Source organism: Pocillopora verrucosa, chromosome 10 (assembly GCF_036669915.1).
Source record: "Pocillopora verrucosa isolate sample1 chromosome 10, ASM3666991v2, whole genome shotgun sequence".
In the NCBI taxonomy this organism is placed as follows: Eukaryota; Metazoa; Cnidaria; class Anthozoa; order Scleractinia; family Pocilloporidae; genus Pocillopora; species Pocillopora verrucosa.
This window is the reverse complement of record NC_089321.1, coordinates 11,195,865-11,214,018: the sequence shown is the minus strand read 5'-3', so window position 1 is coordinate 11,214,018 and position 18,154 is coordinate 11,195,865. Positions and strand designations below refer to the sequence as shown.

The 18,154-nt window shown below is 39.0% G+C and overlaps 2 protein-coding genes across 2 annotated transcripts; one reads left to right on the top strand and one right to left on the bottom strand.

The window, feature by feature from the left end:
• Positions 1–154: 154 nt before the first annotated feature.
• On the top strand, positions 155–1,671 carry LOC131776178 (uncharacterized). Its single transcript, XM_059092338.2, has one exon. It carries the CDS (start codon positions 379–381, stop codon positions 1,171–1,173), a length of 795 nt encoding a protein of 264 aa, XP_058948321.2. The 5' UTR covers positions 155–378; the 3' UTR covers positions 1,174–1,671.
• Positions 1,672–1,782: 111 nt separating this feature from the next.
• Positions 1,783–17,957, bottom strand: LOC131776177 (cilia- and flagella-associated protein 69). The gene is made up of 33 exons (XM_059092336.2): positions 17,859–17,957; positions 17,721–17,786; positions 17,470–17,535; positions 16,361–16,470; positions 16,028–16,104; positions 15,607–15,708; positions 15,276–15,349; positions 15,083–15,155; positions 14,129–14,210; positions 13,931–13,991; positions 13,678–13,712; positions 13,447–13,512; positions 12,982–13,042; positions 12,693–12,741; positions 12,132–12,175; positions 11,211–11,288; positions 10,971–11,081; positions 10,661–10,766; positions 10,138–10,302; positions 9,393–9,508; positions 8,764–8,882; positions 8,275–8,356; positions 7,631–7,696; positions 6,669–6,795; positions 5,937–6,074; positions 5,771–5,847; positions 5,146–5,280; positions 4,524–4,586; positions 4,082–4,168; positions 3,609–3,673; positions 3,308–3,350; positions 2,923–3,030; positions 1,783–2,111 (listed from the first exon to the last, which is right to left on the bottom strand). Exons 1-33 carry the CDS (start codon positions 17,943–17,945, stop codon positions 2,109–2,111), a joined length of 2,742 nt encoding a protein of 913 aa, XP_058948319.1. The 5' UTR covers positions 17,946–17,957; the 3' UTR covers positions 1,783–2,108.
• Between the last annotated feature and the right edge of the window lie 197 nt (positions 17,958–18,154).

The window sequence follows — 18,154 nt, the reverse complement described above, 5'->3', positions numbered from 1 at the left end:
ACTGTATAAACTTGTAAAAAATTATTTCGGATTGACAGATGGAATAGAATCTGAAATGCTAACGTGACCACTGCGATATTAAGTTAAGAGGAACTGGAAGATATTTAGAAGTGGTGTTGAAAACAGGAACGTAGAAATTGTTTCATCGAAGCTAAATGTCCCATGAAAGACGTCTTAATTGCTGTTTTGCTCATAAACACTTAGACTCCCTAAGGGGCGGTTGTTTTCCAGTCGTCTGCTTAATTGTCGATTAGGTAAAGCTGTTAATTAATTTTAATTAAAAGCTGAAAATGCGGCTTATTACATAACTCAGAAAACTCATAGTAAACTGAAGTAGAAGTGTATTAGAGACAGCTCAGTTCACTAAGTATTGAAACCATGTCAAAGTATCCGCAACGAGCCCTAGCTGAGAGAAATAAGACAGTACAGATGAAAAATAGCATGGAGGACAAGATTCTTCGACAAAAACTCGAGTCTTTCTCGCGAGAAAGAGGCTACATTGACAGAGAGTTGCGTAGGATATCGTTGGCGAGGGAAAGCTTGGTCGAAAGCCTCGACCGATACACCAAGCAGTCTAAATTGATGACGAAGCGTTTGAGCTTGCCATGTTTAGTTGATGAGAGGAGAAAAGATAGCCTCGCGGATCCGATTGGGGGTTTACGTCGACATACTGTTGACATAGTTGAAGATTTTCAGAGACCTTTCGCAGAATGCAAACAACCCCTGAAGCCGCTGGGATGTATTCAAGAGCCAGCGCCGGATTCAAAGAAAGTTGCCACAACACCCAGTAATAAGGTGGGTATTCCTTCCGAACATAAAAACCGCGCACCAAGTCCACTCCTTATAACAAGCATGGAAACCTCACGAGATATTTTAGAATTCCGTTGCACAAGCCCTGTAACCGCCTCCTTGATTCAGTCTGGCATTATCCCTGCTCAAGAGAGGCCGATGCTTCATTCTCGTCAGACCAGCTCCAACGAAACCCCCATTCGTCTCCCTAAGATACCCGGCACTCCCGCAAGGAAGATTTCTACGGGTCAGGCAAACCCGCGGGATGGAATGCTGGCCACAAACCTGAAAAGCAAGTTCCGTCAGATCGGATCAGTTGTAATGGCGACTGCGATTTTAAGGGTTGCAAACGAAAGGCAGAAGGAGGAAGTTGGTAAAAAATAACCTTGCTGAAGGTATGGACTGAGACGCCGGTAAAGATGCGATCAGTATTACTTACAGTATTCAGGATTCAAAAACGGCGTATTATTTTGAATGGTACAATCTCCAGGTGCTTTTATTAAAGCGAAATATAAGCCGAGCAATCATTCCCCGAACTTTCTAAACTAGGTGTTAAACATCGTCGCTCTTTCCGCCCCATGGATTTAAGACCTAAAATCTAGGTTGGGTGTTGCGCTGTTTTCTTAAAATGCAATCAAAGGGATGTATACCAACAAGAAATCAGACTTAGAGAATTCCCTCTTTGTTGGCGTATTCCGTCGCGCGAACCAAAAGATATCGGTAGCAATTATACTTCGTCCTGGAAGCTATGCCATGCTTCCCAGAGTTCACGCAGCGCCGAAATATTTCCTTCATTGATTTCTAGTAACTCGCGCGAGGTGATAGAAGGTCGGTTCATAGACTAAAAATGAGCCTTCTTAAACTGCTTTTCCAAAGGTTTAAAGACGCTCCTAAAATGCGATCTTGAGTTTAACTTCTACGCCGTTTTAAACTCCAATAATTTTTCCTGACTGGAAGCCTCTGAGTGAAACGAATGCGAACGTCTCTTACAGGTAAAAAGTAAATATGTACTTTTAATAGGCGACAGATCTCGACTGCACAAACACCCATTTTTTTCTTAATTTATACAATATAAATAACGACACAAACATGTGAAGTATGACATTCATCGTCAATACACCAAAGAGTTTGGCACAATACTATTCTAAACTGTCAAACATAATGCATTTATACATGTGTTAAGTAGAACCTTTGCAAAACAGACAGCAACAACTTCACGTATTTACAAAGTTAGGCGGCCAAATTATTTACAACAGTGAAATATATATGTAGCATTCTTTGGGTTGTACAACTTGTATGTGGTCTTGCATTCGACTCGTTTACTGAAAAATGAAATGTGAAATACAAATTGAGAAGTTTACTCTTGAAGTGTCTTTTTATTTATTACATCCATAATGAAATTGCTGTTGATCGTTGCAGTCTGATTTTCCCACAAATCGCACTATTTTCTACTCACCTACCGCGTCTTTTTGTCAGCCAATCAGAATTCAGAATGCAACACCAAAACGAAAAAGAAACAATCCGACTTAAAAACTTGTTCAAACTGTAGAAAAATAAAAGGCCAAAGAACCCGTTGTGTGGTGACTTTGATAACTTTTGTTACCAATTTTTTTCTTCTAAAAGAAACCAATAAATAAATAAATGAGTGATCAGAAGAAATCAGCTATAGAAAAGAAAGACGGAATTAATTTTATGTTCAGTTTCTGAATAACGACGAGCTTCGGCAAGCTGGAAGGATCACCAGTGTCGTGCAAGTCTTTTTCTGAAATCGTACTTGAAATTTCATATCCCACTAAAGCTGTGCGCTCGTTAAGTTCGAAATCACAAGTATGATCTCAGACCAACTTAACCTCCACTAAAAACATGGCCATTGTCAGACAAGTGACCAAATCTTAGTTATACGCGCACGCTAGCCTACGTGGCAGTCTTTTCGATTCCCTATTTGCTGAGGTATGGAAGAGTTAGGTCTCTTTTTTTTTTCTCCCTTTCTGCCGCTTTGCCCAAGGAAGCAGAACTGTCAGCTACGCAAACTTGCCGCAAACTCTCAACCTCGTTCCCGGGATCCAAGGAGCGAGAATATGAGAGACCCTAGTACTAGGATAGGACATCTCCTTTGTCCTTTCTTTCACTTACCGCTACTACAAGAGTTTTCTTTTCCTCGTCGGCTGTTGTCGCACTTGTAATCGTTCTTGTTATGTCAAGTGGGGTACTTTCGATTTCTACTCGTCTACCGCAGAAAGTCTGGAAAGAAAAACACGTGTAAACCTTAAATGACGCAACATTGGCCAGGAAAGGTGAGAGGGTTTACATTGAAAGTTACTCCCCTCCCCCCCGGCGAGATCCTGAATGAGAGCCCCCCCTCCCCCCCCCCAGATCCCCACGGATATACCCTGGCTTTTCGCTTCGAAGATAAGTCTGAGAAACTTTTAAGCTCTGACAAGTGCAGGTAAAGTTACCTACAGAGTATGTTTCAGTTTGACCTAAAGTAATATACACCCTTTTCCTATGATTTACTTACAGTTGTGTTGAGGTCTTCTTGTAAAGTGTCGTGGGAAATCTCGCTGAAAAAAGGAGAAAAGAGAGAGAGTGGAAAAGGTTAACCATTATATTTGAATATTGGGAGGAGAGATTGCGGTGAAGCTTGTGAATGGTTTTTGACTACTACCATCCAATCAGAAAACAGTGCTAAACAACTGTGACGTCTCTAGCTACCATGATATTGCTTAGACCTTTGTCAGAAAAAATAGATACCGACTGAAAGACATTTTTCTTCGAATACAATGAGATAAAAAACACTGAGATAAAAACTTGTTTCTTACCCAGAGTAAACTCTACCCTGAAGTCTTGAAGCTTCTATGGTGCTCAACTGCTTCTCTTTTGCAGCCTGAATATATTGAACAAAATAAAATTTAGGGTGAAGGAAAAGTTAGACTACGGGAATTCTTGTGGCTCAGACGCCAAAACATCACTACTGCGCTCTGTGATTGAAACTGAAAACGCACGCCTTTGTCTAAACCAATCAAATGCAACTGAAACCAATCGCGACAAAGTGACTCGCGTTTTCTCGCGCTTCAGGTAGTTTGATTGTTTTTACGGAGTTATTGGATCCTCGTAACATTTTCCTTTGGTCAGATTGGATGTTGTAATTATTTTGCTTTCAGACTTTAGACATCGTCTAAGAAAGCGCTCTGTATCTCTCGTCACAATGCAAGCTCGAGAAAAATTACCGAACAGTTTAACATATAAACTGCCGTAAAGGAGACAGAAACGTCCATTTAAAATCAATACTCACCTTGAGAACCGCGTAGTCCGATGTTCTGTCGACATAATCACAAAAATCTTTGTAGGCCTTTTCTTCTTGACGGTGACTTTCTTTGATCTACGAAATTAAGGGAAAAGGAGAAATTTAATTATTCATCATTTCAACAGAATTTTTATCTTAAATATGACTTTTTTACTTAGATTTTATATTTATATAGATATATGCTTGTATGTAAAATGTTTCTGTGTGTATATGTATATTGCAAAGTATTAAATATTTATATCTGGGGTATAGTTTACAATGAGGATTAAGTTCCTCCCTTCTATTACCCTTTTTAATAATAATATATTATATATGTTATTATTTAAATAAAGTTGTTATAAAATAAAATATGAAAATAGATTGATACAGCGGAAAAAATGGGAAAGTAGGCCTTGATCAACGAGGTACTTCCATCAAAACTACGACTCACTGATTCATAATACTCCTCCTCTTCAATAAGTTCCTGGTTTCGCTGAGCTTGAATAAGTTTATCCTGCGGGGCAAAATAAAGATGTAAAAACAACAACCACAACAACAACATTTATCACTGACTTTCCTTCGACTTTCCAGCTGACACATTTTTGCACCTACCACTGCCTACACCCACCACCACTTGACTGACCAGGGTACATGACTCCCACCGCTTTGTGGCCCCTGTTTCTGATTCAGCCGTAACCCCCCACCCCCCACCCACTTTCCCTCACCTTAAAATGACCGACCTGAGTACTGGACACTCCGCTCTTTCACCCTAGCCCCCCTCCCACTCCATCTCCTAAATTCACCTCCACTTTCCTGTTGATTCAGTGACACATTCCACTCTTACCTCAACATAACTGTCCTTAGTTCTGGACCCCTCCTACACTCTGCAGCCCCAGCCCTGCCAGTCATTTTCCCTCCCCTTCCTGGCTGACTTAACTCCCCACCCCTCCCTCTTCCTCCCTACTGAAGTCACTTTAGTCACCTTATCGCCTGTGCCCTCTTCCAAACAATCCCGCCCCTTCCCTACTCCCTAAATTCCCGTCCCTCCCTCTACTTCGTTTTATCTAAGTGACCTGGGTACTGGACACTCCTGCGGCTCTATCGTTCAGTATTCTGGAGATATCCACCATACAGTCGGCATCAGGAGACACAGGTCTGATGTTCTCTTGTTCAAGCTCGACCTTAATCTCGTTCCACACTTCAAGCATCTGAGGAGAAATGTCAATCAATGCGTCAAATTGATCATATATCACATCAGTTATTCAACAAACTCTTCCAACCTAATCCCATCTTGAGGATGAAAAAATATATATCCATAATGATTCATGAAATCTTACGCGAAGAAACTTATTATTGCTACTCCCCTTGAATGGAATGTCAGTCCATCGCAAGATTACCCTCCTCTCCCCTCCCTGGATTCCCTTACATTTCATCGCTACCAATCTATACTCCTAAATGGAGAGAGGCACTGTGACAGCAATGTAACTCGCTCAAGAACACAATACAATAAACTCTGCCATGGTAAAGACCTAGGCCAAGTTGTATAGAGAGCGGATGACGCTACCCAGTGGATAAGTACAAGCAAAACGTGCTTCGTCATCCAGCGGGTGGAGATTTATCCAGGGAGTGTTGCAATCCAACCATCGAACAACTGGGGCCTGGACACCAAACAATTAATCAAAATGTGTCCATCCTCACCTTGAAGTCGAGGTATTTTTCAATTATTGCCACTGTGACGTAATCCACAGTTGATAAACCAGGAACTGCGTTAAAACCTGAACGTAAAGGGAAACATATCCGTTTAGGAAACTTAACCACATCAGTATACTCGGGCGCAGGACGCCATAGATCAGTAAAAACTCACCAAGCTTACAAAACATGGAGTAAATCTTAGCTCTCATGTTCTCAGACACGTCCACGATCGCTTGGCTAGGCCGGTCGGCAGGTAGCGGGATAACACCTTGTCGCTCTTGGACTGTGCCCATAAGAGGTTTCTTTAGATCTGCAACATTCAGTTTCAAACAAAAGTTGAGCTCCTCACGAGAATGCTTACCTCGTTTAGTTAAAAATGAAAAAAAAAAAAGGGTAAGTTTTTAAAGAAACTGTGCTGCACCGGTGGGAGAGTACGACAGGGTAATTTAGTATCATCAACTGAGTTGATAACGTTTTACGCTTTAAAACTCTTTACGGTGGCCAATTTACGTCATCATTTTAGTTGATGGTAGTTAATTATTTCGTTCAGTTACAATTCGATAACACTGAGCTAGGTCACATACTGAGTTCATACGCGAGAAGCGTACTGCAAATTGTGTCCCCTATCGTCTTTCAGTCATTTGTCCCTATAAATCCGCAGTGAATCAGCCAGTGCCAGGCTTTCTCCATTCGTAAAGACGAGCGAGTGAGCTGGCGAGAGAATATGGGCGGGGTTTGAATTAGGAGTTCTTCCTTCCCTCTCCTTAGTCTCTCCCCGTTTTTTCTCTCGCCCGCCCTGCACTTTCCCGGTAACTGACTGCCTGCACAGGCTTCAAATATATTCTTGATCCTCCCTCAAGCGCGTAAAGGTAAATCAAGGATAAGAGAGTGAAGAGATAGTTACCTGTTACTTTGCCAATTTTATCTCTAGCCACACCCATGTTTGCTTCCTCTTTCTTCCACAATTCCACCAATAGTTTACCGGCTGTAATCTGCTTCTTACCACGCCAGGACTGAACATGCGCCAGAGCCTGAAGGAACAAAATATAAGAATCAGGGCCCAGTTGTTTGAAGGGCGCATAACGCTATCCAACGGATAAATCGCTATCCAGCAGATAAATGATGGCGAAACGTCGAGCGTTATCCTCCGGATAAAGATTTATCCTGTGGATAGCGTCATCCGACCTTCGAACAACCGGGGCCACGATGTTCATGGGTGTATAGTTGTCGGATTTTCTAACAAATTAAGTTAGAATAAGAGAGATGGTAAGTTTTGAGCTCGGTAAAGAAACAGAGAAAGATGTTTTTCGTCTTGTCACGAGCGTGGGACAAAGAAAATTTCTGAGTCCCCATGAGGAATCGAACCTCATATCTTCGGATTCCGCACTCCGATGCTCTACCACTGAGAATCTACGGAGAGCGAGGTCTATTACGAATTTCATACGATAAAATAAAAGTTACTGAAACAGATTATATTTCTTTGCTAGTACTGAAACACAGTTTACTTTAGATTACAAGCGGCCCCTTCCTTTTGGCGAAGTCCGTCAGGCGAGTCAAAAAAATACAACGAAAAAAAAAATTGATGTTAACTCTGGGAGTGCGGCGCACAAAAATCCTAGAGTTCGCACGGCGCGCTTAAAGGAGAGACTGCTCGTAAACTACGTTTACATGTTCAAGGAAGGGGGGGGGGGAAAGAGTAGAATATCGCCGATCTTGATTACTTCTAAGAAAGAGAAAATAAGGGTCCAATTTAGAATTCAGAGGGAGAGGACGAAATGACGAAAAAGATATAGATTCGTTAATGGCATTAGATCTAAGAGGAAAAGAGCGTTTTATCAGCTAGGAATGGATAACATAATATCTAACCTTAGAATTCTCACAGAGATCCACCAAACATCCCAGCACCAGATTCTGCATTGTCAGTGGACATATCTGAGGTAAGTATATAATTATTAGTTTTAACTATGTAAACTAACACAGTAAGTTGTGCTTTAGGGCTAAATTAATTTCAGTACCACGATTCAAAAAACTGTCAAAAAATTCACAACGCAAACTGAATTATTTTTTTCTTACTACCGCACAATTATGTGAATTCAGTCAAAATTAAGATCCTACCATCTAAATCTTCTCCCATGTTTCGAAATCTGTGTTAGTTCGTCGCAGTTACAAAGACAAACGAACGTTTTATCTCACGATATTAAGTCATTTGTAATTGCAGAGACAAGCTATAAATTGAGGACCAAAGCGTTCCGACTGCTATACAGCTTGTCTTCGTCAGTCAAGAAGGTTGAATGATCACATGTTGCTAGTTAATTCAGCATGGTGTTTAGCTACGAATGGTGCGTTTTGGTGCACTCTCATTGGTGCATTTCGAACCTCAATACTAATTCGACGAGTAGACAGTTGGTGTATGAGCACTACACCGGTTTACGAGGTCATGGGTGTAATCTGCTGATAATAGTACTAAACAATCTCAGCTATTATCTTCGAAAAAAACTGTTGTTAAGTACCTCTAATAAATCCATGAGATGAAAAACTCCATCATTTTCAAGAAACAGTTGTTCAGTTATGTAACATCCCAACACAGCAGACCTGAGGACAAACGAGACAACAAAACGGGGATTAGAGGGTGCCGTAAAACCAAAACCAAAATACCACAAGAATCCATTATGAACTAGAAAAAACGTGAAAACTGCCTAAAACTGCAAACCGCGTCTTAGTAAAACGCGGGAAAACGTGAGTTACTAAGACGCGGCTGGTTTTTGTTTTGCATCTGATTGGTTAAGATTCTGGCTTAAGCGCGGGAAAGCGTGAGTGACCATGACACGGTAAGCTTTCGCTTTGCAACTGATTGGTTAAGAGCCAGGCACGAGATTTTTAAACTAATCATAGAGCGTAGTTGGGTAAAATCAATGCAATCCTGGTTTGCGTGCGACGCATAACTTTAAAATTGTTCCAACATCTATTCTAGAAATAACTCAATCACTCTGTGTTCTTACCACACAGAGTCTACTGCGGATAAAAGAAGCTGATGATGCCCCAGCGGACTGTTAATCTTGTTAGGATCTCTCTTCAGATATTCTACCAACACTTGGACTCCTTGGGCACCAAATAGCTCCTACAAGGAATAAGAAATGTTTCTTAGGTTGGCCTGAGTAAATTACTATTCCACCAAAATAAATTAGTGGCTTCACTCTTTTGATTAAGGATTTTCGAACCTTCTTTTAAGCGTTTTTGCATCAAACAACAACGACAACCAAAAATATTTTAATACATGCGCACTAACCCGCCCGGGAAAAGATTTCGACACCTCAACTTCAATAGAGAAGACGAGCTGATGTACGCAGCAGTTATTGTCTACACTGAAGGCTCAAAATAAATTCCCTCGATTTAGAAAAGTAATAAGAAGAATTCTCTTGAATTGCTGTGTACTTCAGCGCGTCCACCTCACTTTCTTCAAGTTTAAGAGAATCATTGGTATCGCTTTTAGGAGATCAGGAACGCTGTTGTAAAATAAAAAAGATGAAAATCTACAGCTACAAGTCTCTTATTAGTGGCTCAAACCGAAATTACTAATTACCTCTGTCATGATGGCATTCACTCAATCGTTTTTTTTTTTAATTATTACCTTCCTGTGAGTATCTCCTTCACAAAGAGACGCCACAAGGAACAACATATCACACTGCATCTCAATATCAATAGCATCATTCTCATCAGGGCTGGTGCTGGCATTGAGAAGTATTCCTGCAATTTGTAGCAAAATCGTTTATTGGTTTGAGATAAAAGTTATTACGAGTAGCTTCTGGTTAAGACAGTCAGTCCCCGTTATCATGGAGTTGAGTGACATAGAGTGTCACTAGTTCTCCAGGCACCGGTATTCGAAGTGTGAATGACGCTATCCAGTGGATGCATTTTAGCATGCAAGGCCCAGTCTTAAAAAGAGTGGATAACGCTATCCCACGGATAAATCGCCATCCACGGACAATTTGCTATCCCAAGGATAAATCACTTCCCAACTGAAATGTGTAAAGAAAACGTACTGCACTATCCTCCGAGCCCCGATTGTTCAAAGGATGAATAACGTTATCAACTGGATTAGTTTCTATCCTGTGGATAACGCAGTACACTTTGTGAACACTTGTGATTAATCAGTGGGGTAGCGATCTACCCTTTGAAAATGGGATGCTAGTCCGTCACAGATCTCCAAGCAGCAATTCCTTAAGTTTCCCGAACAATTTACCAGTACAAATTAATTCTCCTAGGCGGAGAGAGGTACCGTGATAGTGAAGGATCTAGCCCAAGAACACAATAAAATGGCGTTTGTCACCTCAACCGCCCCTTCTCAGGCCACTTAAAAAAATCACAGTACCTACCAATAATCTGATTGATAGCTCCTTGATCTACAAGATCTTGATTCAAGCCGTCATCTCCTACTGACACCATGCTCCTCATCAGCCGCAAACAATACCGCATCTGGGCTCGTTTGTTGCCACGGCCACCAGAACCATGGAAACTGTTTCCATGGCCACCATAGTCAGCTTAAAGACGGAAAAGATAAGAAATCATTTGTAAAACAGTTCAAAATTCAGTGATTTTTTGTGTGTCAATATTTTGAGACTTTCGTTCAATCGTACACATTATGAAAAAAAAACTTTAAAAATGTTTACATAACATAACTAAATAACTAAATGGAATATGAATAAAGGGTAAGTTTCTAAAGAAACTGTGGTGCTGCGTCGGTGGGAGAGTACAGCAGGTAATTTAGTGTTCACAAATGAGTTGAAAACGTAAATTAGCCACCGTAAAGGGTAAAAAAGCTGACGTTTCGAGCGTTAGCCCTTCGTCAGAGCGATTGGAGCAATAAGCATACAAAGCTAAAAATTAAACAGTGCTTACCTTCTCCCACACACCATTCCAGTAGCATAAGTAATCTGGTGTTACTCTGACAAGTCATGTAATCGTCCAAACACAAAGGAGCCACAGTGCTTAGGGTGTCTAAGGCCTGGAAACAAAAACATAAGAATTTTTTGCCAGTCATACATTGTGATCAGCCGCTCAGAGGCGGACTGCAAAAATTCCATTACTGACATCTCCACTGAGGTCCTCATCTAGTCTTCTAACTTTCACAGTAGATACTTCAAGTTAACAAATGAATACTAACTTTAATCAATAGCACTACTTGGAATATTTTTTGATGCAATTTTACCTGTAACTGCAGCTCCTCAAACTGTGCAGGGGACCACTCCACAGTTGAGCTGTTGTCATTTGCTCGTACAAAAGAGAACAATGACAAAATCACGCGACCCTCACAAAAAATCTGCCAAATGTAATAAAAGTTAGGTTAAAAAAGCCTGTTGGGGGCGACATATTCAGTGAGTTAAATCAAAATAAAATTTGTAAACCACACCATCAATTCCATGATCTCCATATGATTTTTTATTGTTACCTGAGAGCTTCCAGAATCAGCACTCAGCAACACCAATGTGCTCATTAACAGCTTCTTGAACTCAAAATCTTCATGAGTCTAACAGATAACAACACAATCATATTTATTAGAGTTTCTTTAATTTACTTGTGACCTACACCCCCTTTGCACACATTTTATGGAAAAACATTGGAAAGAAACCCATAAGAGGGAAGCACATGATGGCACAGGCAGGGCATTAAAAGTCAAACAACCCCAAAAAGGTGCCTATGAGATGCAATGAAAATTAAAAAAGACACAGAGAATTATATTGTAAAATGCTTATTGATTTAATTATGTTGAGCCAGACACAAATACATTTGGCTTTAACTGTGTTCAGTCAGTACATCATGACCTCCAAGCCTTAGACACACATTTTCCTTTCTGGCCTATCCACTCTGTTAATAAGTACTTGGTACAGAGCATCTGACTTGATACATCTACAATATCTAATAGTGTGCTCAGATGTTTGATTGTTATGATTCAACTTGTATGGACTTTTTCATCATTTAAGTTGGGTGGCACAATATGACACTCTTTAGATACTTGACTTAAGCTACTCCTGTGAAAAGTTGAGAAAGTTTCTCTAGTATCACTTGAAGAGCAGTTTGTATGGAAATTACAGTCTTCATTAGTCCTATATTTTGTTATGTTCTGTCAAAAAACTCCAAATGTTTTGCTAAGATGCTTTGGTACTGTATCACTGTTACTATCACTTCACCAGAATTGTGTGAGATGTTTTGGCTCATACAACATAGGCTACCCTGCTAACACTTGGAATTTCTTGCTATTTCTACCAAGAACAGTATTATTTTACATGTAAACTACTTCTGTCATTTTTCAAAATACTGTAACAATGACACACTTTAGTGGCAGTTTCTGCTCTACAACATTAAAGCTTACCTGGTAGAGTTTGAGATTCCTCACTAAATCATGATGACTTTTAACTAAATTTGATCCAAGAAACAGACAATATGAATGATGCTGACTATAAAATTAACTCATTCCTCAAACAAGAGATAAAAGTTGTACAAGAGCTAAAGAGGAACCTACTAAATAGCACACCTGGGTTTCCATTTGATCATGAAATGGAAGGATCTTTAAACATGTTGTGCTGTCCTAAAGACATTTCTGAATTCTCTATTACTTTGCCAAGTTTACTTTCAGAAAAAACTAAATTGTCTGTATCTCTTTGAGTTTATTAATATATACAAGGAAGCAAAAATGAAATAAATGTGAATTTAGTAGCATCACAGCCTTTAAGTTGGTCTTTACTGACTCTTTTCAAATTGAAATTAGAATGTTGAGTGATTGTTTTAGTGGAAAGAGTAAGAAGAGAGAACTCTTAGAAAAATATTTTGAGGAAGGAAGAGAACCAAAACAAACTCAAACAGGTTTATTTTATTAAAAAATGTCATCTACTACAAATATTGTCAAAAATGAACAAGAATTGTCTGTAGTTACCCTCAGTGAATGTTGCAAGCAGAACTATCAGCTTTGTAAAGCCAGTTTCCTACAATAAAAACAAATAAATGAGTGTATGTTGACATAAATGTTCCAATACTGATCTCATGTGGCAAATACAAAAGTGGACAGACCACTCCAGAAACTACATCAGTTACATCAGTTGGATACTTTATGCGAGGGAATAAATACAAGAACTTGAGCATGTCATTATACAAGTAGATCAGTATAATGTTAAATGACATAAAAAGCTTCAAAGTTGTACTTTTTTTCTTCTTAATGAACTCACCATGAAAGGAGAGGTTGGACAGAGAGACACTATCAAAGAGGCAATCACCAATAAATCATTTCTAAATTAAAAGTAACAAATGGATCAGAATTGAAATACAAATAGAAGTAAATGTACTCCTAAATATTCTTCAGCACTTAATGAAAACTTCAAAACAGTTCCGGCGACAAATCCCCCAGGTGTCTTCCTCCACCAAGGTGTTTAAAAGGATGCCACAAAACTTTCTTAGATACCTCAAAAAAGGTAGGGGGAGGGGTGGAGCAGTCTTAGTAGTCCAGGATAACATTTGCAGTGACCTTTGTGATAACTTGGCATCCCATTATAGGGGGGAATAGGCATACTCCTTGTCACTTCATTCTGTAGACACCTGGATGAGCTCTGAGAATATGGGTGTTCTGGCTCATAAGCTAACTTTAAATTCATTTTTCCTTATTGTATATAGACTAAGGGGACAGATATGTTTACCTCAGCTGTTTATCAGCAAGACTGTAGCCATCCTTAATCTGCCTAACAAAGGCATCTCTCAATGCACTGCAAAAACAATTCAAACAGAGCATCAGAGATGAGAAGAAATTAAGGTTTTGAAGTCGAACCAATCATAAACATGCAAATATAGCAATACCAAATATAACTTTGAGTTGTAATTACACCAACATCCCATGCACATTATAACTTATGTAGCATGGTTCAACATACCTTATGCACTCTTTGCAATTGAGCTGACGCACAACCTAAAAAGAAATATAGATATTCCATTATCATACCATCACTACATCTAACCTAACTTCTTTTGAGGAAAGGGGAAGTTGTGTGAATATAACAGGCTGGAATAATATGGGAACTTTGATGCCTGAAGAGAATGTAGCTACATGAACTAAGAACATGCCCTATGGGACTTGAAATTCTTTACTTTGTGCCCAATAGTGCTTTAAGTAACTTATAAACTTACCTCCTGTTTAGAACCAAATTCTAGCAAATTCCAGAGAATTTCAACAGTTCGGAAAACAACCCTGTGACAACAGAAAACAATGCATCAGCTAAAATATTTTTTTTGTAAAAATAATTTTGTTCACAGGGTTAAAACAAAGGGAACTAACCAAACAACATTTATTAACAATTGTTTCTAAGAAAAAAATGGTCATATTACCTATCAGATGGATCTGGGATATTGATTCCACTGCACAACAAACCAGCTGCACCAACTGACAGCATATCATCACAATTCAATGCTGTAAACAAAAGGAGGAATGATCTCATTTACACTACATAATGCCCCACTTCTGAGAGATAACTCATTTATTCTAAAAATAGTCATTTAAATTCTTCAACAATATTATAGTGGGCTGCCATCTCAAAATCTGGGGTAAAAAGAGCCAAATGGAACAAAAACAACAACAACAAAGTAATCAGGTTCTACAAAAGTGATTTGTTACTCGTGTAGTTCTGGGGAAGCAACTCCCACTAATAACTTAACATCCTGCATTTTGATGACTTTTTTCCATCAAAAGCTGCCAGTGGTGTAACAGACAGCTGTGCCCAAACAGTAGAAGTCAGTCAAAATCCAAACACCAGAGCCTTCTCACTGGTTAAACAGATGGTGGGAAGCAGGCTTAACCCTTAACTCCCACAAGTGATTAACATGTAACTTCTTGCTATTATAACCATACAATATCCAGCTAACAGGTAATGAGAATACTCAAACTTATCAATAGACGTTGGTGTCTTGATCTAACACCAAAATTCTTTTAACTAATTTACAAGGAAGTCTGCAGCAGCTAGAGGAAAGAATTAACAATCAGACATTGGGATTTAACCATTTCACTCCCATAAATGACCAAGACAGAATTTCTCCTAACAATATCAATACAATATCAAGCAGGCAGGTGATGAGAATAGAGAAGAATGTCAATCATGGGATGATTAGTTGATCCAATATCAAATTCTCTGAACTAACATCATAAGAATAGTATGGCAGATAGTAAGGAGAATTACTAATCAGATCTTGGGAGCGAAAGGGTTAAAGGGTTAAAGGCAGTAATAAACAGCCCTCCATAACTGGTTTTTGTTGAACAATACAACAATAATATAATTAAAACAATACCTGAAGTTGAATAGCACTGCAGCACTTTCATGATTTCAAGTCTCGCATTCAGGTCCTCAACTTGCTCCAAACTCTGAGAATGTAACAAAATGTTATCAAAATATTTCTGCAGCCCTTACTAGGACTTTGAGAACAGTTTCAAATGATATATGATTTTCATTGACAAAGTAAAGACAAATGAAAGGCATCTGACCTCAACAAGTGCTCTGGCCACTCCACTTCTTTCCACCAAAGTTATGTTGTAAGACAGTGATGATGCTTGGTAGCCTAGTTCAGAAACAGTTGTAAAATATTTGCAGATTCATTAACCTTGAGAATGATTAATTACTCACATATAATACAAAAAATGTATAACAATAAATTAAGGAGACCAAACATGTATGTTTTCAAAATGTGATAACCTCATTGGAGACAGATTTTGGCATCATCAGCTGCAATATATGACCAAAGAGAAGCATAACAGCATAGAATCTATTTGTTAAATAGCATATTTTAAAAAAAATGAGGTAGATGTAAAATTTTACCTTCAAAACTTTGGTTCTCTAATGACTGGTCAGTGTAAAACCTTAACAATGATTCTCCTAGCTGAAGCTGAGCAGTAACATTGTTTATTTTCATTGTGTGCCCTGAAATCAAACAGGATTAAATCAAGAATTTTTTTGAATTCCATATTTAAATTCTAGAGCAATCAGAAGAGTAACAGAGAGTAAGCATGATCTTTGCAGCAAATGGAAAACAGCAACTTACTGCCTTTCAGCTGTTTGTACCTCAAAGTGAAAATAATTTCCATAATCTATTACAAAGTCTTTATTTGCAATAGCTACTTTCCAACAAAATCTCTATATAGAGACTTTTAGAAAGGTGAGCAATAGCAGACCTAACCATTACTTTTTGTTGTAAACATCTCACTTACACTGTACTTTCATAAAAATGTTATATTCATACCTAGCTCAGTGAGAAGGTTAATAATAGCACTAGCATGTGAAGAGTCATCTGAAGATCTTTCCTTCAAAAATGGCTTGCTGCAAATTGATAAAGATGTAAAAAAAAATCCTTCATCAATAAACATTAAATAACTAATAGCTGACCTTTGTCTGAGCAGTCATTAACTTTTATAACAATGGAGGAAGTACTATGACTTTAAGATATGTATTGACCAAGTGGTTACCAGAATAGATTTCTGATCAAGAGGTCTTGGGTTGAGCTCAGCTGGGTTCATTGTGTTGTGTTCTTAGTCATGAAATTTGTAGAACTCAAAGTAAGTAGTCAATTACTCACCCACAGACTTTAATCAAGTCACATAGAGGTTTCTCATACTGAAGGTTTGTCTCCAGTCTTTCTCTACAAACTGTGAGCATATCACACACTAACTCAACATCTTTCATAAGCTGTTGTTGGATAATGTTAAGTTCAATAATCACAAGTCATCTTGTGCATGAACAAGGAGGTAATATTAACGTTGAAAATTGGCCCATGTTCCAAGTGCGAGTCTATTATCAGAATGACTTTACTGTTGTTATTGTCTCTTTTGAAAACCAAGGGTTTCATATCTCTACAAGCTTTAGGGGAACTATCTGAAAATGAAGATGGGAGGGGGGTGGGCAGAGGGAAGGGAGGGGAGGAGGGAAGGGGGGGTGTGGCACCAAAACAGGACATGGTTTTCAGAGGGTAGAAAAGGGCTTGTACATGATGCTTGATTAAGCCTGAAAGTAATGCATGAAGTGTGAATCTTACAGAAAGGCAAGGGGGGTGACATGAGATTTAAAGTGTACACTTTTGAATTTGTAACACATGAAATACTGTTTGATGTACAAATGACATATGAATTTTTCTAAAAATTCGAGTGTGAAACAGAATCAGGACACTCCCTCCCCCCCCCCCTTTTGCTACCCTCTTTTCAGGCTTCTGAATCTCAAACAGGAAATACATTTTCAATTTTTCCCATCTTGACCAGGATGTCTTTCACAACTGGAAGTCTTCAATAAAGTATGAGTTTCTGCTAAGTGCTGTCTATATGTATTTCAGAGACACACAGTAAAGAGTTTTATAAAGAACCCTTGTTGTTAATGCTGTACACAATATTAAAAGTCAGTCTTGAGTAAAGGGCTGGAAGAGAGATCTTAGGTCATCCTCAGCGTCATCCAACTTTAACCTTTTCAAACTCTTTCTAAATATATTTTGAAACTGAATCATATCACACATTAGAACACCCAAGTTAAATCTGAAAAGCATGAAATTGAACACATCATACATAATAATTTTGTGCAAAGCGCACTGACATGAAGATTGTATGTCATGGACTTGACAATAGTTAATAGCAGTTAATCACGGTGAGAAATTTTCCAATGTGCAAGTAATTCGTTCACTTATTTTGCAGTGGAGGATACAAATCCATGACAGTAGTATTTGGTGAGACGATGGATGGCTCTCACATGGCGATCGACCAGTTCTCTCTGAAATCAAATGCAGTTACACTGAATTCACCGTACACAGCTGATAAAGATTAGCTTAACATTATGTTATCTTGTACGAGAGTTCCTTTAATTACACGAAAACTTTAGCAATTTAAAGTCATGAAGAGTGAAGCAATTGACACGTAAACATCTCTAAAGGACTAAAGAAGTGCACGAGGACTCACCGAGTGCTTGTCTGTAAGAAGTTTGTGTGTTTTGATGACACTGACTGGAACAAGTCGGCCAGAATGCTGCAAAAATAACAACTTGCTTTGCACTTTTTTCAAGCTTTTCCGATCTTTTTACATCTCCAACATACTTACCTTTCCCTCGGTGCGAAAATTGTCTAAGTCTTCGTCGGTTATCACGTTATTGACGACTGGAATTTGCCGCGCAGTGGCAGCCGCCATCTTGCTCTTCTCGTTTCGCAAACGGTTACCAAGCAACGAGGACATTTTTTAAAACTGTGTTTTGATAAGCCGCTGACCATAGACCAAGGCTCTTTGTGGGGCTCGCAAATCTATTTCTCAGTCCGACTAAAACACTACGAGCCAGCCCTTATCTTAAGTGTTTTAACAAAAGCGTTTCTTCACCCAAGGGAAGTTATGAGCAACGCATA

Coding starts and splice junctions, on each gene's coding strand:
- LOC131776178 (XM_059092338.2), top strand. CDS start 379: ATGTCAAAGTATCCGCAACGAGCCCTAGCTGAGAGAAATAAGACAGTA.
- LOC131776177 (XM_059092336.2), bottom strand. CDS start 17,945: ATGGCGGCTGCCACTGCGCGGCAAATTCCAGTCGTCAATAACGTGATA. Junction 16,105..16,360: donor GACTTGATTAAAGTCTGTGG/GTGAGTAATTGA, acceptor ATCAATTTGCAG/CAAGCCATTTTTGAAGGAAA. Junction 4,587..5,145: donor CAGGAGTGTCCAGTACCCAG/GTCACTTAGATA, acceptor TTTGCCCCGCAG/GATAAACTTATTCAAGCTCA.